We start from the raw sequence: 21,483 nt of genomic DNA, 5'->3' as shown, positions 1-21,483 counted from the left end.
GGATTTGTGCTTGGGCTTGCTTTTGCTTAAATGTCTAAGATACAACGTGGGTTGTTTAAAGCATGAAAACATTTTTTTAGATGATATGTTCTAGGTTGTTTGTTTTCTAAGAATGAAAAGGCTACTATAACAAGAAGGAAAACAAACTATAAGAAGAAGGGAAACGAGAAAAGAAGAGAAATCAAGTAAAGAAGGAAACCTGTATTTCTAGAAGGAAGGGTCGTTTGTTTTGTGTTGTTCGATAGAAAACCTTGTTAGTAGAAATGTCAACTTTTGTATTCCAGTTTTAGATCCCATCCTAGTGCACAATTTCAATTTTGATATGACACGTGCTTGCACAATTTCTGACCTATGATAAGTTTTCCAACCTTCCCCATCCCAGTGTAGGATAAAAGCTCCTATTGCATATCTGGTAGATACATTAGATAAGCCAAATGCATCAGTAAATAGTATCAAATCATGAGGATCTTCTAGGTCCTTGGGTAAATTAGATAAGGGAGTTGTATTTTATAAATAAGGTCGGTTAGTTTTTGTTTGTAAAAAAGATAATCTTCTTTGATACTTTGGTTTTTAAGAAAATCAACAACACACTCTTTCATATATGCAGGAGTTTGTTTTAAAATGCCATACAAATCCACCTTAGAAATGTAAAAACTCGTTGGGTGGTTGTGAAATGTAGGTGGTACTATAAAAGTTTTATCTATATAACTATCAATCCTCTGTTTAATCTGCCAAGAAAAAAACACAATAGTGAATTATTTTAAAATGAAAAAATAAAACAGTTAAACACACCCAAACACAAAATAAATTTTAAAACACACCTGATCAGCAGCAAACTCATAGGATTTCTGCTTGGACTTGCTTTTGCTGAAATGTCTAAGATTCAACATGGGTTGTTTAAAGCATGAAAACATTTTTTTAGATGATATGTTCATGGTTGTTTGTTTTCTAAAAATGAAAGGGCTAGTATAAGAAAAAGGAAAACAAACTATAAGAAAAAGGGAAACGAGAAAAGAAGAGAAAGCAAGTAAAGAAGGAAACCAGTATTTCTAGAATGAAGGGTTGTTTGTTTTGTGTTGTTCGATAGAAACTTTTTAGTAACCAAATCTTGTTAGTAGAAATGTTAACTTTTGTATTCCAGTTTTAGATCCCATCCTAGTGCACACTTTCAATTTTGATATGACACATGCTTGCATAATTTCTGACCTATGATAAGTTTTCCAACCTTCCCCATCCCAGTGTAGGATAAAAGCTCCTATTGCATATCTGGTAGATACATTAGATAAGCCAGATGCATCAGTAAACAATATCAAATCAAAAGGATCTTCTAGGTCCTGGGATGAAAGGGGTTGTATTTTGTAAATAGGGGCAGTTAGTCTTTGTTTGTAAGAAAGATAATCTACTTTGATACTTTGGTTTTCAAGAAAATCAACAACGGACTATTTCATATATGCAGGAGTTTTTTTTTAAAATGCCAAAGAAATCCACCTTGAAAATGTAAAAACTCACTAGGTGGTTGTGAAATGTAGGTGTTAGTATAAAAATTTTATCTATATAACTATCAATCCTCTGTTTATTCTGCCAAGAAAAAAACACAATAGTTAATTATTTAAAAATGAAAAAATAAAACAATTAAACACACCCAAACACAAAATAAATTTTAAAACTCATCTGAACAGCAGCGAACTCATAGGATTTGTACTTGGACTTGTTTTTGCTGAAATGTCTAAGATACAACATAGGTTGCTTAAAGCATGAAAACATTTTTTTTAGATGATATGTTCATGGTTGTTTGTTTTCTAAGAATGAAAAGGCTACTATAAGAAGAAGGAAATCAAACTATAAGAAAAAAGGAAACGGGAAAAGAAGAGAATGCAAGTAAGAAATAAACCGGTATTTCTAGAAGGAATGGCCGTTTGTTTTGTGTTGTTCGATAGAAACTTTTTATATATTATTTAGATTTGGCTGAGGAGGTAGTCTTTCCCTAACTTCAACAGTATACAGCCATGCATGAGTAGGTAATCTTTCACTAATTTCAACAAGAATTCTGGATTTGTTATCATCTTTAATTTGGGTGCTTGAATTCTGATTTGCTTTTGCTATTCCTTTCATGGGTCATTTTGATTTTTGACCTACATATCTATTATATAGGTGTTTGGCATTGCGGTGGAAAAGTGCTTTTCAAAAAATTTAAATTTTTTTTCTCTTTTTTTTTTGCTTTAAATTATTATATTTTTTATATTTTCAAATTATTTTGATATGTTGATATCAAAAATGATTTTTAAAAAAATAAAAAAAATATTTTTAACATGTTTTTTTTAAATAAAAAATACTTTAAAAAATAACAGCAGCAATTTATTATTATTAAAAATAAATTGAATAATTTTTAATTTCATTTTCATCGATCATCACTTCCATAACATTTGATATATCAATTTATTAACACACCAAACATCATTAATAATTAATTTATATACCCTTAAAAATCACTTCTGTATTAGTTACTCATTTCTGTGATTATTCTTCATTTTTTTAATCGCTATTAAACGCTTCCTCGTTTCAGCAAAAGGAAAAAAAAAAAAAAAAAGATTGAGGTCCAAATGTGCTTCAGGCTGGTATTTGGAATGGATTAATTGGCAGTAGTAAAGGGAAATAATAAAGCTGGATGCCTCTCTTTTACCCTTCTAATTAACGCGTTCACTTCTTTTTCTTTTCTTGTTGTTTTGCTTCCTTTTTTTTCCCCTTTGACTGCTGAATTGCCACTGCCACTACCCACTTTGACAAGCTCCCTCCCCCCCTCCCACCGCCCGCTAATCAAGGAAGACAAACCACTTGAATAAAGAAAAGGGTAAAATCAAAACTCCCTTTGCCTTTAATCGATTGGTCAAACCAGAAGCTAGCGTTCTGACAACCCAATGGGAGGCCATGGAGGATGGATACCACTTGTGGCGAATGAAACTTGCAACTGTTGTGCATTCTGCTCCTCCCCCTCCCCCTCCCCCTCCCCCTCCTCCTCCTCCGCCTCACTTGTCTAGAGACTTACGAGCCCTTGCCTGCAACTCCCTGGACTTGCACACCCTCGTCTTGGACTTGGTGGAACCTGGGCCCATTGATCGCTCTTGTTATGGAACCATGTGACTGTAACTAGTCATCGCGTCGGCCACATTATAATGAAGATTTTGATATTTAAGGGCCCCTTTCTTTTCTTTTCTTTTCTTTTCCTTTTTTTTTTTTTTCTTTTTTGAACTGCTACTTGGCAGAGGCACCAACAATGGAAGCTTCTTTACCTCTTTACCTTTACCTTTGCTCCTTTGAACAGTTGCTATATATGATCATATTCCAGGCTTTGAAAGGACAAGGTGGGTGGCTGTCCTCTATTTGCCCTTTTCCACATGCTATGCTTCCTGTTAATTCTGGAGTTCATTGATAAACAGTGAATCGGTGACGTGAAGACACAGATAACAGTATAAATGACAATTATATGTATAAAAAAAACAGATGCTCCATCCCGCCCCCAAACCCCAAGAACAGGGCGGGGCCTCTCTAAATTGAATCTTTAGTAAAAAAAAGATGAATAAATAAAGAAGTTGTTTAGCCATAAATGAAACCCTTATCTTGAACGTGAATTTTAATTAGGATAATGAAAACCATCGATCCAACAGATAAGTTTTTCAAAAGTATCCACCTAACAGAGGATAACAACTGACTGTCCTTTAAGACTTTTGTGTTAGATCAAAGAATATCTCACGCTCACATTTGTTGCATTTATAAAACCTTTTAAATTTTCATTTCATTATGACTTGTTTTTTGGAAAAGAAATAGGAAGTATACGCTGAACCGTATAAATCAAACTATTAAAATAAAAATATTTAAAATTTTAAATTAAAATTTTCAAATATAATTTATATTATTTTTTCAAATATATTTTTTCAAAATAAAAATTTTTATACTTGAAATTTAAATAAAGTTGCATAATTTTATACTTATTTTTTATTAAATAAATAAAAATTGTACTATTCAAACTCATGACCGTATGGGTAGTAAGGTTTTAATATTATATTAAAAGATTAATTTAATTCTTGCACTTGAGATTTTAGCCTAGTGGTGGAAAGGGCTTGTTCCCTTTCTCTGCACCTGGGTTTTAACATCATTGTGCACGCATGTCACCCCCGCAGTAACTTATATGTTCACTGGGTTTGCAGGATGTTCAGTGGACCGTGGGATTAGTCGTGTTGCGCGCAAGCTGGCCCGGACATCCATGTAAAAAAAAAAATTAATTTAATTCAAATTTAAACTTTAAAATAAAATTTAAAGATAATAATTCTGAAAACAACAAAAGATAAAATGCATTATCAAGTCTCGGGACATAAGAAAAATAATAAAAAGGAGGACTCTTGCGCGTGCAAAACATGAAAGGAGGTGTCAAATATCCGTGTAGGAAGAGTGTTTGATGTGTCTATGCTCTATCTATCATGAGATTAAACAAAGTGAAGAGGGTAGGGGGGTTGGGCACATGCTGTCTGCCCTAAATGGCATTATATGCTTTGCCCGCCCGCCTCAATCGGCGGCATGATTACCCGGCCACAGCTAGCACATCATCATTTTCCTTTCATCTTTGAAGTGGCCAGATTGCCCTTCACAGTCACCCCCCTCAGGAAAGGACATGATCGTTGATAGAGAGGGTCACTTTAATAATTTCATGTTTTTCACTTCGTGGACAATCAGCTGGTAGTTAACTCCCTTTCCTCGTCGGAGAAATTTCTGTGAGATTGACCCCTAATTCTTAATTATAGCTTAGGGCCTATCATTACCTGGATTTAACCTTTTTTCATGGTATCCCGCAATCTAGCTTGGTTTGCTTAGAAGAAAAGAAAGAGTAATTCGCATTTTGAATATTTATGGGATTTATTTAGGCTCCGTTTGTTTGCAGGAAAGTGAATTCCTTTTGGAAAGTGAATTTCGGGGAAAGTGAATTCCTGGAAAGTGAATTCCGGGAAATTATTTTCCGATATTTGGTAGTGTTATGGAAAACAAACTGGAAAACACTTTCCAGTGTTTGGTTGTATTATGGAAAATGAACTGGAAAATAATTTATTAATGAATTAAATTTTTTTTCAAATTTATCTAATATATATATATATATATATAAAATATTTAATCACTTACAATAAAAAAAATGAAATCTAAAATGTATAATGATGAAATTTTTTTTATTATATTCTATATTCATACATAGCTTATTTTATAAAATATAACTATATATATCATATCATATTATAGAGAAATAAGCTTGTGAAATTTTTTTTACTATTTCATAAAACTATTTATAATTCCATTACGTACGAAATACATCCGACAAAAACTATAGTTTTAATAATATTTTTAGCATGTAATAAAATTGGATAAAATATTAAGGTATAAAATTCACTCTAAACTATTTTTTTTTAATATTAAAAAAATAGCACACTTTAAAAAAAAATCCCATAGGCAAGTGAACAGTGCAAGAGAACTGCACTGTTCACTATTTTTTAGTGAACAATATACGCAATACACTGTTCATGTTAATTGCACTATTCATTGAACAGTGCAATTAACATGAACAGTTAATAAAAGGCATGAAAAAATGGCTGCTTTTCACCTCTGCCCACTGTCGGAAAGTGTTTTCCTTTATTTAAGAAAGGAATTCACTTTCCTTTGTTAACACTAATTCATTTTCCATTGACTGAATTTACTTTCCTTTGACTTTTTTCTTATTGTTTGCCAAACATCGGAAAAGCAGGAAAGTGAATTCCAGGAATTCACTTTCCTGCAATCAAACACAGCCTTAGAGTCACTGGAACTAGCTGATCTTAGAGGGAACAAAATTCAAATATTAACGAAATTAATTACAGAGAGAAAATTAAGTATGATTATCAAGATATAAATCACAGAAACAAGTGGAAAAAGGAGTTGTTTTGTTAAAGTTTGGTCTCCAGCAGGGACCACAATCATCACCAATTCCCTCCAATTTCCACCTAAAAGAGTAGAAAAAACTGGAGTGATTGAAAGGTCTTTCTATATAAAGTGTGCACCTCCACACTCTGCTATAGACTAGTTATACACAGCAACGCTATCCTTTGTTTAGCCATGGCTCCCTCTCCAAGACTCATTTCCTTTCTCTTCCTCCTAGCCATTTTATCTGTGCAAATCCATGCCAGAGAGAGCCAGTTCTTTAGCAAAGTCAGTGGCGCCACCACCACCACTCCCTCCACTACCACCATCAGCAACGATAACGCTCAAGATAAAACACTCCCCAGCAAAGAAAAAGAAGAAGAGTTGAGCAAGCAAGAACAAGATCCAGCCTTCATCCCAGACAACCAAAATGGTTATGGTCTATATGGTCAAGAATCCACCCAGTTCCCCACCACCACTAAACTAGCTAATGCACCCTACACTACTACCACTTACCAGCCATACAAGACCCAAAACCAAAACCAAGAAAGCTACACCAATTATCCAACTGACACAACCACCAACACCAACACCAACACAAACACCAACTACTACAGCAACAACGCTTATGATCAGGAGCAGCAACAAAACTTTGGTGAAACAAGCCTTCAAGAAAGTGGATACACCAACATGGGGAACCAGAACAACAAGTACTACTACAATGGTGCCAATAGCTACAGCAATGATGAGAAGCAAGGCATGAGTGACACAAGGTACTTGGAAAAAGGTAAGTACTACTATGACCTGAAGGGTGAGAGCAGTACTAACTCCAACCCAAACCAGTACCAGCAGGACTCAAGAAACAACTACAATACTAGAGGTTATTACAGCAACAACAACAACAACGAGAACTCCAAGTACGAGTACTACAATAACTCCATGCAAAAGTACGACAACCAGGATGATTTCGAAGAGGGCAAGGAAGAGCAGTATGTGCCATGATTGTAATCTTTGTGGTCAAGCGATTAAGAGAGTGAGCGTTTTTCAATTATATTGGGTACTGGTGTTAGATAATGTTGGATTATGTTTAGTGGGAAAGATTAAACTACATAAATTTCATTGTCGTCTTTGTGTTTTTACTTGTGATCTTGTTTTACTCCTATCAATTGTCTTTCATCCTTCCAAAATTTAAGGTATGAGAGCGAGCATGGTTTTGTTAACTTTTTGTTACGAGCAATATCGATCTACTAAAGTGTATATTGTACTATATTATATCATCAATCTTCAGGATTTATACTAAGGACAAGAGTCGCATATGTCGTAATTAAATGTTTAAGTGAATATCCCTTGATTTTGTAAATTAGGACACTACTTTTTTACTTCTGCAATCAGCACTAGTAGCTTAGCATAGCGTTCGCCGCATGCCGGGATGGGATGAGGTTGTCAAGTAGTTCTATTACAACATAATGCCGTGTATATATATATATATATATATATATATATATATACCCTCCATGCTTAAGATTGCACCACTGAATTTCTGGGTTGTGATCTGTTGGGCACTAGCTAGTGCAATACACGTGTTTTCTTCACCGAGGCTCTTCCTTTAGCTAGGTCGGGAAACCGTGCATTAAGTTTCTCAATTTGCCTGCATACAAGTGCGAACTCGAGATGGAATACAAATGATATTTTTCGAATAAAATATATTTAAGGACTTAAATTTCCTTGCATGTAACGTGAGTTAATCGATTAGTTGTCACTAGAAAAGACAAGTGTACGTTAATTATTTGAAAAAAAAAAAAGATTATAATGTTCGCTATAACTACTATTTAAAACATGTTTAGCGTAGGAAAGAGATAACACAAGAAAAGAAAGTGAGAGAAAATAATATTTAAATCCATTAGAAGATGATGATGATGATGATGATAAAAAAAAAAAAAAAACAAATTGCATACATTCTAAAATTAATTTTTTTATCCTCCTTCATGTTTTTCTCTTATTTATATGCTATAAACGTGTAATTTTTTATTACCATAAAAAAAATTAATACAATAGCATATACATTTCTTTTTTTTTTCTTTTAACGATAAAGATTTTTTTTTTATTAAATGGTGATGACAACTTGATATTTTTTCAGATTTTTATTTATATCTAAGAGTTTCAAGACTCCAAATTAGACGAGGTCAGACTTATTGGAAAGCTAACACTACTTGATACAATTTCTATGAAGAAACCTTCCTTGGATTCTATTATTTTCAAGTCCAAATTCCCTCAAGAATCAGGTCACCAAATCTACTATGTTTTGGTGCTTTTTTTCTTTTTTAAATGAAACGGGTGTTTTTTAAAAAAAATAAAAACAGCATATTTTATCTAAAATGACACTGTTTTCATATATTATTTAATTAAAAAAAATCTAAAATGATGTTATTTTGAATAGTAATGTGGATTTTCTTCTTTTTCTTGAATAAGCAAAGTAGAGAAAGAAGAAAATTTTTCTCTTTGTTTTTTCACTGCCATCTCACTATCATTCAATAAGTGCGAACAATATATATATATATATATATATATATATATATATATATATATAAAAGGAAGAGTAAAATAATAATAAGAGTGGAATGAGTGAGTTTTGGAGGATATTTTGAAGAAGTAGATGTTATATCTTACTTGCGTTAATTACGGTAATTTTTAGTTAGTCAATGGAAGAGAAACGGTACTCACATCACGACCCATATTCTTATTTTATGTACTAATCTATAATAGGCAGCTAATAGCACATAAGGATTGTACCTCTTATTTTGATATTAGATGATTGAGAATGTGATAATAATTTTTTTATATTAAAATAATAAAAAATATAAAAAATAAATAAATTTTATTTCATCTCCAGTAGTACCAAACAAGATTAATTAACATAACCACAGATCATGTTAACTAGCTGGAAAACCACAGATCCACCAAAAATGAATGGGCAAGAGGCATTTAAGTAGCTGGTAAACAACTGGGCTAGCAACATTATATATATATATATATATATATATATATATATATATATAGTAAACATATATATATATATATCGAATGGCCAGCTTATTAGAGGTTTTTAATAAAAAAAAATTGATAGCTGAACTCTCCGTGAATGGTGGGGATGACTTGCCTTTTTTTTCAACTTTGATGGCGTTCTCAAGCCTCGAAGTCTTTCACCTTTTTGACGTACTGAACATTTCAGACCACTGACTCATGTTTTGTTATGTTTAGGTGAAGGAAGTTCCAGCCCTTCACATGGGAGAACAAGTTCTTGTAGAATGATCCTACATTCCTACCCCCAACTAATTTCGGATCCTATAAAATTTTTAAAAAAAAAAAAAAATATATATATATATATATATATATATATATATATATATATATATATATATATATAGAAAGCCAAGTGAATTCTTCGTGAACTATAGTACTTTTTATTGTAACAATGTAATTATTATTTTAAATTTTTTAAAAAAAACAATGAAGTAATCAAGGGGTAATATGGTATTTTTCTTATAGTTAATTAATCATTATTAAATTGATTAGGGATAATTCTCAATCTTTTTAGTTTTTAAAGGTAAAGTAAAATGATTAATTTACTCTTAAAAGTAAAATTAATCTAACTTGAGGCTGGTTTCTGTTTTTACTTTTTATTTTTTAAAGCATATTAGAATAACTTGTAGTTAACTCTTAATAGTATTTTAATTAAAAACAAAATTTAACTAACGCATTCAACGCACGTGCAAGCGTGTTGGTTTGGTCAGCACTTGTAAGACAATGTATAAGGCAATGCCCTGCCGTTAAACATCTGCTTCCATAATGGCATTTTAATAGTCACAGCAACCTTTCATTTTTTTCAGTAAGGTGAGGGCAACATATCTCTAATTTGGCATTAAGAACCTTTTCTCCTTCTTCTTTTTTTTTTTTTTTTCTTCTTACTATTTGACGCATATGACTCTTCAGATTTTCAAAGTATACTCTTTAATTTAATTTTTTTTTAGATTTGATTTTATTTTTTTATTATAATTATTTTATTTGAAATAATTTATATTATTGGATTTTTTTTTCAATCCCATCCTCATTTGATTTTTTAATTTGTCAAATTTAGTTCATGTTTTTTTTTATTAATATTTGTTTTGAATCCTTTTCTTAGTTGATTTTTTTTTAATTTCATCCCTCTATATTTGATTTAATTTTACTTTTTATGTCAAACTTTGTCCTTATTTTTTATTGTTTTTTGTTTTGTTTTGCAATTTTTTATTGAAACTTTCTTTTTTAATTTTATCCCTCAACATTTTGTTGATCAGAAATTTGGCTTCATAATATTTTTGCATTTACCTTATATGAGATAATCCTAGATCTCAGAACCCGAGTCACGGGCCTTGAAAAGTTAATTCGAGTTGACTTAAATTTTTTAAGTTTTTTTTACAGTTGATTTTTTTTCAATTTTATTTTTTAATATTTGGATTAGGCTTTTGTTATTTTTGTTTTCTTTTTTTTCATGGATTATCTTTAATCTCGTATTTTTGGATTCAAAATTTTAATAGGCTCAATCCAGATTGACTTGGGTTATTTTTTATTTGATTTATTTATTTTTTATTATATTATTAAATTAGTTGGGTTTTATTAAATCTATTCAAATTAATTACTCAACTCTCAATTTTTCCTCAACTGAATTTATTAATTCCAATCAAATCAATTACACAACTCTCAAATTTTTCCTATCTTTTTTAAAACATTAACATGCTAACTTGAAAATCTTTTTCTAATAGAATAAGGTTTTGTTTGGCTCGCAACGTAACATGTATACATGTTTATGAGTTTGGAGCCCCATTTCAACAATATTCATGAAAACTGGGAACCTCTAATTGAAGAAGCAGACATGATGATGGGTGTAAATTAGATGGGTGAATTCGAGACCAGTTCGGTTTGTATTTTTTAAATCGTTTTGAAGTGACATGTATTTAAAGCTATTTAAAAAACAACTGCCTACCACACTGACAAACACACACAAAGTAGTGGCCAATAATCACACCCACCCCTTTGTCACACCATCATCAACATCTCTATTTATCATCACAGTTTACGTACTTAACACATTCTAATTGAATTTTATTGAGACAGTTCACTGATTTCTGTGCTGGATGACCACTGTTTTAATGATGAATCTGCCATCGGATCATCATAATTTAATGATGTTTAAAAGTTCAGATGTATCGATTTTAAACAAAAACAGTTTTTGTGGTGTTAATTTAGATTTGTAGCTAGTTTTTATTGTGATTAGATTATTTTAATGTTTTGATATTAAAAATAATTTTTAAAAAATAAAAAATATATTATTTTAATATATTTTAAGTAAAAAATATTTTAAAAAACAATTACAACTACTTTTTCAAATAAATTCTTAAATTTTCAAAAACAAAAATATATATAATTTCTATTGGTTTTAGGTTTTTTAAAAAAATCAAACACTAAAAAAGACATAGACATGTTACACAATAAATTAATAATAATAAAAAAAGTAGTCTGGGTCAAATAATAAGAAAGACAGATTTGATAAGGAATAGACTTGACAAATATTTCATATTAAAATAAATATGGGTCAAAATAAAAGAAGACAACTTGTTTATGGGTCCAACATGTGAATATTATATACGGGAGTCAAGAAGTTTGGAGTAGAAGAAAAAAATGATAAATTATGAGAACGATGTGATCTATACTTGTAAGAGAAATTAATTTTAGTTTGTTTGGAAACATGATATAATTGTGTTTTTTAAAATTTTAAAATTTTTCTTTGTTAAAATAAATTATTTTTTGTATTTTCATATTGTTTTGATGTGTTGATATAAATAATAAATTTTAAAAATTAATTTTTTTATTTTGATATATTTCTAAACAAAAAGCACTTTGAACCATCATCACTATTAGAATCTCAAACACATTATTGCTCAAGAAAAAGTGAGTGGCTAGCTTATTGTTATCTATGACTTTTCTTATATAAACCAAGGTTTATTTAGGATATATATAAAAACATTAGTGATGAAAATGATAAGAAGAAAGAAAATCTTTGACTTGATCACTTTTTAATGATAAAATCATTATTTTTTTATGTCAAATGATTTCATTCAACAAATAAAGTTTGATGGTGATGTTCTTTTTGTCTAAACATCAATGAAAAAGAAGATCGGTTTTGGTTTGCTTTTTTGTTATTTGATTGTTTTTTTTTTTTTAAAAAAAAAAAGAATCAGAATCGACTCCCTAACTATTACTTGTTTTATTTACACCCCTTGAAGAATTTTATTTTAGTAGTTAAACTATTACACATTTGAATTTACAACCTTTTTGTTAGGTTTTGTTAATAAATATGTTTAAAAAGTATGCAAAAATCACTTGTACAATTATAACAAAAAAACAAAATAAGATATAAAATAATAAACAATATAAAACTAAATAAAAGAAGAAATAATCAGAATAAAAAACCAGAAGAAAAATAGTTTCGCCTTTTAAAAGATTGATCAATATTAAACTTTTTAGATGTTAATAGAAGAAGAAAGCATATGAATGGATTGTTATTATTTATTATAGACAAAAACAAATATATTATTTAGATATGGGAAATAGTTGAATAAGTATATGTTATATTACATCATTCAATTGATGAGTAAATAAATTATAATTTGATGAGCAATTTATCAAAATTAACAAATGATGGACAAAATTCAAAAAGGATGACCACAGTATAAACCATGGAGAAACCTCATAGTTCATTCAAAATTGAGGTTAATAGTTACTTTTCACCCTCATACTTTTATTTTTATTTTTCTACAATCCCTATAATTTTTACAATTTCAATTTTGATCCAAAAGTTCATTTCCTTTGTATTTTAGCCCTAAATTGGAGAGAGAAATGAGAAAGTAATCTAAAAACAACATGAAAACAAAAATCACCAGTTTAATCAATTTTCAATGTTCATAGTGTCAACAAGTTCCATTTAATAATGGAAGTTTGAGGATCGCTATGTTTTTCTTTAAACATTTGTATATAAAAAGATTGGTTTAGTTTTTTTGTTTATTCAAATGATTTTGATTTTTTGAATGATTTTAGGTGTTTTAATTTGTTAAAATAACCTGAAAATTGATTTTTAGCAAAAACAAATCCTCCCTCACCTTTCGTGAGCACTAATTGTGGTTGGATTTTGAGTTCCAAACATGTTAGTAACACACATCATCAACTTCTTTTATTCTTTAAAAATAAGATAGGCTTAAATGATCAATAATTGTTTACATGGGTGACTAGCTAAAGTGATGGATTTTAAATTTGTTAATCTTTCCGAGTTTGAATCATGCTATCCATTTTGTCCAATTTTCTTCTTCAAAGTTCTTTTCTTTTCTTTTTGTTTTTGTGATAACTTCATCTGTTTTTTTTTTTTTTTCCGCTTCAAGGTTCTTCCCTTCTTTCTTTATTACCCACATTCTAAGTTTATTTTATTGTTTCAGTTTCGAAGAGTGTTTGGGATATTATGTTACCATATAATTTGGTAATAAATTTGACCCATATTGTTTTTGAAAAAAAAACATGTGATATGTTAGCAAATTTTAAAAAATAACGTTCATAAAATTTTAATATTAAGGATTGAAATTAAAATTAAATACATTAATTAAATAAAGAGTGGTTTTATAAAAAAAAATTATTAAATTCAGTTTAGTTCATAATCCAAATTGTAAGTTTGACAAGGTAAATTTTCATCGATTGAAGATAAAATTTCATAATTTATTTTTAATTTGCTTTTTATTAGACTACTATGGTCTCAAACAAATGCTTTGGCTTTGAGTTGATGTTTTATTTTGCAAGAATTCATTTTTTTTATATATAACCAATTCAAAAAATAATTTTAAAAAAATTATTAAATCTAATAAAATCCTAAGATTCAGAGTTGACTGATTAAGCCTTTTAACATATCTCATCATTTTAATATTTAAAAAATATATATTATTTTTAATTTTTTTTTAAAATCAAATTATATTTTTATCATTAGTTTTTATGACTTGAAAAAAAAAATCCATAAAAAAGATTTTCATATGATACACGGCTTAGGGCGGGACAGTAAGCAACTTATAATATAGCCAATTTATTCTGAGCTGATATGATAATTTTCTCCGTTGACAGTTATTGTTTTCCTAAGGTTCTTTTGCGGGCTTCTTGCTAATCAACAAAGAATGAGAAGACCCAAAACGTAACAATGGGCTCTCTCCAAAAAGTCGGACGTGAAAAGCAAAGTGCAAAAGTTTTACGCCGTTGCCGGGGATCGAACCCGGGTCACCCGCGTGACAGGCGGGAATACTTACCACTATACTACAACGACTTGCTGGTGTCACTCGGTCTTTTGTTGATATAATATATGTTTCAAGGTTTAAACCTTAACTCAGCAACACGGGGAGTTTAAATGAGAAAAGAGAGGAAGAGTAGAATTGGGTTGAGAAAAAAACTGAAAGATTGATTAAACTATGAAAACGGAACCATAAAAAAAATTAAGTAGAATATTTAAAAAGATATTTACTTTGGTTTAATTTTAGCTTTGTAAAATTTGAAATTGAAAAAACTAAATTAAATTGAAGAAATAAATTAAACCGAAAAAAACAAACCAAATCAAAAACTAATCCTATTAAAAAAATCTAAAAAAACCCTAAAATAAAATATAATTTTTTATTTTTAATATAAAATAATCAATACTAAAGATTTTTTATATATATTTTATAAAATTTCAGTTTGTTTTTCAAAAACTAAACAGAAATAAAAATAATCTCACCTCTAGAGCATACCATTGAGAGTTGAAAGAAGGTATTTTAGAATACCTTATTTGTTGAAGGGATTATTATTATTATTATTATTGTTTGTTGCTGCATGTCTTTTCTGTTGATGGATGCCGATGATCGAACCCTGGTTGCTGGGGTTTAGAGTCGAACACCATGCCACAAGAACTAGGGAACATCGGCGTGAGTGGTTGCACTAACTTAGAATATAACAAGATCAGATACAAAGCATCAGCACAAGTAACTTTATTGCATTATCATGTGAATTGTTAGCTTTTGTTGACTTGTTTTAAGTATTTTAAATATTTGTATAGTATATAGATTATGGGTGATTTTAAAAACTTATTTTTATAGTTTTTTTGTGATGTCTAAATAGTTGTGTGTTGGAAAGATGGGGTTGACCTATTTTTGTAGAAACTATATTGATATTTCAATTTCTTTTATAATTGAAAATGGATTTGAATTTAAAGATTAATATGGACATATATGTTTTATATTTTCATATAAAAAATATATAGTTTTCTTATATGGAGTTAAGTCTTTTAATTTTGATATGTAGAATTTGTTCGGAGCAAGATAATATGTTCATTAATTATCAATAAAATCATTTCAATATATTTGATGATCAATAGAACTCAAAAGTATTTTCCGAATTAGAATTTTCAATATAGAATACGTGCCTTTGTGCATAGTTATACATGCTATATATTTCATATATTTATTTTGTATAAAGCTTATGAATGATAATTAAAGGCTTAGAGTACACTACTTTATATGTTTGTGCTATGTTAGGTGATATATTTTTTTAATCACAAATAAAAAATTCATATTTCAGAAAAAAATTTTTTTGTACTGTTATTAAACTCGAAAATACAATTATTTTCTTTCAATCAAGATAAAGTTTTTTTTTATTAATGTATATCTTGTTTATCTTAATGAATGCAAGATTTTAATTGGAATAATTATTTATGTTAAAAGAAATATTTTATATTTTTTAAAGTAAATTAAAAACAATATCAAAATAGTAGAATTCCATATTTTATGTGTGATTGAAAGTTAAAGACATCATAAATATAATAAGATCATGTTAAAAATCTATTTAAAAATATTAAGAACAAAAAAGATTTGAATTGAATTTTCATGAATAATTTATTATTAATATTATTGTTTTATATCAAATACATAATAATTGAAATGATATTGTTAAAATTCAAACAAAATTGTAACATAGTATGTAAGAACCATTTAAAATGGAAGAGTGAGTCAATATGGAAAAAACATTTTGAAGTATAAGTCGATTATCTTGATATTAGGAGTGAGCAAAAAAACCGAATAACTGATTAAACCGAAAAACCGAAAAAAAAAACAACCAAAAAAACTGAATTAATCAATTGAAAAAATCACAAAAAAAATTCGGTTTTTTGGTTTTCAAAGTCTAAAACCGATTGAACCGAACCGAACTGGTTCAACCAAGCCAATATTAAAAAAAAAAAGTATAAATAACATGTTTTTTTCGTAACCCTAAACCTAAAGTAACATTCTAAAGACAGTCGCCCCCTCCCCTTAGTTTGCTCCTTGCGTCTCCCACTCTCTTTTCTCTCATTTTTCTCTGCATTCCACAATCCATATACCATAAATTTTAAGAATTGTTAAGCTCCTGCTTCTCCATGCTTATATGTCCTCCTATTAGCTGTCCTTATATCAAAGGCACACCTTTCTTCACTTGATTTTAATTTTTTTTTAGTTCAGTCACGCCTCTCTTTACCTTTTCTTTTGCTTTTAACTTTGTAATTGCTATATAATTTTTCATACCCATGTAATCGAAGAAGATTGTTATGTCAAACCAGTGAAAGGTTTTTCTGTTGTTTTCTTAATGTTGGTCTCGTGAGTATAACAACTGGACATCGGGTTTGATTATTTATTGAAGAAACTGAGTATAAAAACACCACACACTCAGATGGTGTTCTATGTAAAAATTTGTAATTAGTTTCTGATTGTTTTGGTTTTACATTTGAATAATACATATCTTTTGATCTTAATTTTTTTTTTTCCAGTGAAATAACTTCTTTTCTTTCCTTATGTTTTTTGTATTTTTTGTGCAAAGATTAATTTTTGAGCAAGGATCTAGCAAAAAGAAAATTGGGGTTGGATTTCTGGATTTTCCTAACCGATTTAGCTTGTTGAGAAAGCCGAGAAAAAACAAAGCTATGAAAATAGAAATAAGACGAACCGGTTTAAACGGTTTGGAAGGAAAAAAAACCGATCCGAACCGAACCGAACATGGTCGGTTTGAACTGGTTTTCGGTTCGGTTCCCAAACTTGAAAAAAAAAATCAATTTGGTTATTTATTTTGGCCCAAAACCGGACCAAATCGGAAATGCACACCCCTACTTGATATACATATACATATTAAGTATATATTATAAAGTAGTAAAATATATGTCAGAGATTAAATGATATCCAAAAATGACCAAATGACATCCGAAGGTGATCATTGTGAGAGGTCAATCGTCACAGGCTAGTACTTTTCTCACTAGCTAGGTATACAAAATATCATGTATACATAAACTAACCACTCTTCGTTAGCATAGAGTTATTAACAAGTCTTATATCAAGACATAATATATGTTTGCACAATTATCAAAGCAATATATATAATTTTGAATAGAATATAGTTCGGCAAAATGCAATTGAAAATTCAAGAATAGATGAATATTTGAAAAATAAAGCAACATATATAAATATTCAAGAAATTAATTAGTTGTAATCATCATATAATCATCATACATATTTATTTATATTACATACATATTAAAGATTATCCCACTCAATCATGAAATATAGAAATAAAATAAATATCAGATGAAAGACTCAAAAAATCATATTGAGGATCGTTAAAAATACCTATAACAAATATACAAGATAATATACTTACAACAAAATAACAATGAATATCCAATTGACTTAGTTTTTTTTCTTTTCAATTGATTTTTTTTTCTCAATTTCATAATTTAATATTGTACTTGATTAAGAATAGACTTCATAATTTAATTTGTTTTGCTTTTTATAGGTTATATTGGTCTCATGACTTATTAATAATCCTTAACAAGTTAATCCATGTTGACTCGACTCATTTTTTTAAAAAAAAAATTTTTTACAAATTTTCATCGTTTTAACATTGAGTTCGACACAATCGATTCAGAAATGAGCTTTATATTTTTTTCAATTTGCTCTCTATGATGTTATTTCAATTTTATGACTAGATTCGCAGATTTGAAAAGTTAACCTGGGTTAAATCATATTGTTTTTTATTTCTTTCTGTGAGGTTATTTTAGTTTATAATCCAAATCATGAGTTTGACGATTGACTCAGGTTTTTTTTTATGTTCTGTTCTTAATTATTTTTTCTAATATCATCATTCAACATTGAGCTTATCAGGAATTCGACTTCATAATTTGTTTTGATTTACTTTTTATAGGAGTATCTTGATTTTATAATCTAGGTTACGGGTTTAACAGATTAACTCAGGTCATTTTTTTAGATCCTTTTTTAATTGATTTTTTTTTAAATTACATCTTTTAATATTAGATTGATTAAGACTTAGACTTTGTAATTTATTTTGATTGATTTTTTATAAAGTTTATCATAGTCTCATAACTTGAGTAATGTATTTGACATATTGATCCAACTCAATCCATATATGTTATTATCTTAACATAAAAAAGATATCATCTTAAAATATTTTTTTAATCAAACATATTTTTATATAGTTATTCTGAGTGCTTTTGGATTAGTAAAGTCAACCATCTCACATCGAGTCAACTTTTACATGGTTTAAATTTTTCTTTCACTAGAAAAAAATATTAGAAACATCTAAATATTTTTATTATGTTGAAAAAAAAAATTAATCAAATTTACATCATAGTGTTCAATAATCTAAGTATTAATTAAAACACTTTATCAATTCATGAAGACCGATATAAATTAATTATTTTAGTTTTAATAACATGTACACAACTCGAAAGAGTAGAAGTTTCAGTTCTTCTTGCTAATCAACATAAAAACGCAAAATAAATAAATAAATAAATAAAAAGCTAAATGGGCCTTAGCCAACCCTATCTATGGTGCAAATGCAGAAAAGGGTCACAGAGTCTTCGGGTCACAATGTAATATTGGGCCAAGAAAATAAATATAGTTTTGAGAACACGCTGCTATTTGAGTCGAAGAAAGAAAGTAAAAAACAAAAGGCAATCGCCGTTGCCGGGGATCGAACCCGGGTCACCCGCGTGACAGGCGGGAATACTCACCACTATACAACAACGACATTGCTGATAGTGATGCAAGTAATGTATAATAATAATATCTATTTTGTTGAGAATTTTCTCCCGATGTGTTCGCTGCATGCTATCGGCTTAAAATACTCTCAGCATCTTTACTTTTCAAGTTTAATCAAATAAAATCGTATATTATATATTGGATGATGTATTATTGAGACTGCAGTTTAATATATATATATATATATATATATATATATATATTTTTTTTTTTTTTTAATTTTTTAGGTTTTTTAGATTATTATAATGTGTTGATATAAAAATAAATTTTTTTTAAAAAATTGCTAATACACCATCAATTAACACCCCAAATCAACCCCTCTACCTACATTTAAACGCAATTTTAGATTATCTGTCCAGCAAGGTCATCGAATGTTGGATTCGTTAATTATAATCAAAGCAAGATGAAGGGGCTTAAATCACCTTATAGTGTTTGATTTGACTAGATTCGATTTAAGATTAAAGAGTTTGATTGGACTAAATGTAAGTAGTTGAGGAACCTTGCATGGTTTTCCCTAGCCCCGGTATTCCTTGGTTTCTTTTTTCACGTAGCACGCTGGTTTCAAGAGTCGACCTCGTAACCGAAATAAAACTAATTATTTGTAACGATTCTAAAAAATAACAAGGGTGAAATTGAGATTTTATTAGATGAAATAGCACTAATTACAAAAAAAAATGTATTTTGAACAGTTTCGAGATAAAAAATAATATAAAATCATATCTTGCGATTACTTCACCTTACAGTTTAAGCTATTAGGTGAAGATGATTATTTAACATGATATATCAGAGCCTTGATGATTAAGTAGTTATGGGTTTGAATCTTATCACTCTTATTTATTTGATAAAAATCAATCACAATATATATGATATATACAAATTTCAAATACAAATAGTTTTCACTTTAAAAATTATGTTGAAAAATAATATAAATCATATCATGTAACTTTATCTAACTGTTTAAACTATTGAGTTAAGATTATTTTTTATACTTTATCATAATTGTAGTTCACACAAAATTTTGTATGTCTTTTTAACCTAAATTACCCATTTAAATAGACCCGTGATTCCTTGAATATAAGATCTTTCTCTGAAATTCATGTTATCAAGCTGTTTCGTTTTTATTCAATTGTGATCAATTAATTTTACCTAAAATACAAATCAAGCTTTCAATTTCAATATGCATCTGAGATTTTTCATCATCATAAAAATAAACAAACTACACCCACATGTTCTTTATTTTGTTTTACACTTGAATAGATTTGATTTGGCACGGAGCGTTGTATGGGTATGTGGACCAGTGGTATCTGGACCAGCTGGTATGCCTCCTTCTTGATCATTACATCGCCAATATATCAAAATATTAATCATTCAACAATTTGGATTTATCTTCCACTTGCATTGCCTAATATTCCCCTTTGGAATGTCATTCTCTGGGATACGTTAAACAACTTTTCTTGCATTATTTCATGTGATTTCTCATTGAGCTGCTGTAGGTTTTCCTTCTTGAACAGGGAACTCCATATTTTCCCCTGAGAGGGAAAGAACACAAGGAACAAAGAAGAATGCTGAAAAAAGTAGAGAACTGCTGGGTTTAGGTGGAGCAACAACGCTCGAACCCTGATCTGGAGGTCGGCGCCCTAATCCCTGTTGCCCACACCTCAAGATCACAGGGCTTTGGTATCAGATTGGGTTTAGGTGGATAGCTCGGTTCAGAGAAGCAACAACGCTCGAACCCTGATCTGGAGGTCGGTGCCCTAATCCCAAGTGCCCACAACTCAAGATCACAGGGCATTGGTATCAGATTGGGTTCGGTGCCCTAACAAATCACGAAATTTATTAAAGTCACACAAATCACGAAATGGGCATTCTTGCACGAAGCAGATTGGTGATCGACACTCGACCGAAACATGCTTAACGAGAAGGGAAGAGTGCCGTAGGGGGGACGAAGAAGCTGTCGGCATCGTAGGGGAGCTTGCTAACTAATAAACTTCTTTATCTAATCACCAAAACATTACTTTTCAACTGCATCATTCATTGCCACGTCGACGTACGCTACTGGGTCCCGCTTGTTGTCATCAGCTGATCGTGATTTCCTACTTTTTTTTGGGCTTGATGGCCCACTGTTCTGTCCCCATGTCATCATCAAGGACCCTGGCATGTAGTTTATACCTGTGCATCTATGCAGTTGTGATAAGTGCTCATCTGACTCCGATGTTGCCATCGAGGTGTTTGGATGATGTTAGTAATATTTTTTAAAATATATTATAATAATATATTTTTTATTATTTGAGACTCAACCAAACTGCACTCCCATTTTGAAAAGTCAGAATCGATCCGATTATTGTATTATACTCCCTCTAAAATATTTTGATGTTAGATT

At 29.6% G+C, this 21,483-nt stretch overlaps 1 protein-coding gene and 2 non-coding genes across 3 annotated transcripts; 1 reads left to right on the top strand and 2 right to left on the bottom strand.

Moving 5' to 3' along the window:
* The first annotated feature begins 6,075 nt into the window (after positions 1–6,075).
* Positions 6,076–7,070, top strand: LOC118031380 (protein E6). Its single transcript, XM_035035768.2, has one exon. The coding sequence runs from the start codon at positions 6,127–6,129 to the stop codon at positions 6,931–6,933; it is 807 nt and encodes a 268-aa protein (XP_034891659.1). The 5' UTR covers positions 6,076–6,126; the 3' UTR covers positions 6,934–7,070.
* Positions 7,071–14,248: 7,178 nt separating this feature from the next.
* Positions 14,249–14,320, bottom strand: TRNAD-GUC (transfer RNA aspartic acid (anticodon GUC)). The gene has a single exon. It is a non-coding gene; the product is annotated as a tRNA-Asp (tRNA).
* A 4,700-nt stretch (positions 14,321–19,020) lies between these two features.
* Positions 19,021–19,092, bottom strand: TRNAD-GUC (transfer RNA aspartic acid (anticodon GUC)). Its single transcript has one exon. It is a non-coding gene; the product is annotated as a tRNA-Asp (tRNA).
* Positions 19,093–21,483: the final 2,391 nt, after the last annotated feature.

The sequence above is a fragment of the Populus alba genome, chromosome 11 (assembly GCF_005239225.2).
Source record: "Populus alba chromosome 11, ASM523922v2, whole genome shotgun sequence".
NCBI classification, from domain to species: Eukaryota; Viridiplantae; Streptophyta; class Magnoliopsida; order Malpighiales; family Salicaceae; genus Populus; species Populus alba.
The sequence above is the reverse complement of the archived record's forward strand: the minus strand, read 5'-3'. Positions and strand labels throughout refer to the sequence as shown.

Excerpts from the sequence above, each read along its gene's own strand:
- LOC118031380 (XM_035035768.2), top strand. The coding sequence starts at position 6,127 with ATGGCTCCCTCTCCAAGACTCATTTCCTTTCTCTTCCTCCTAGCCATT.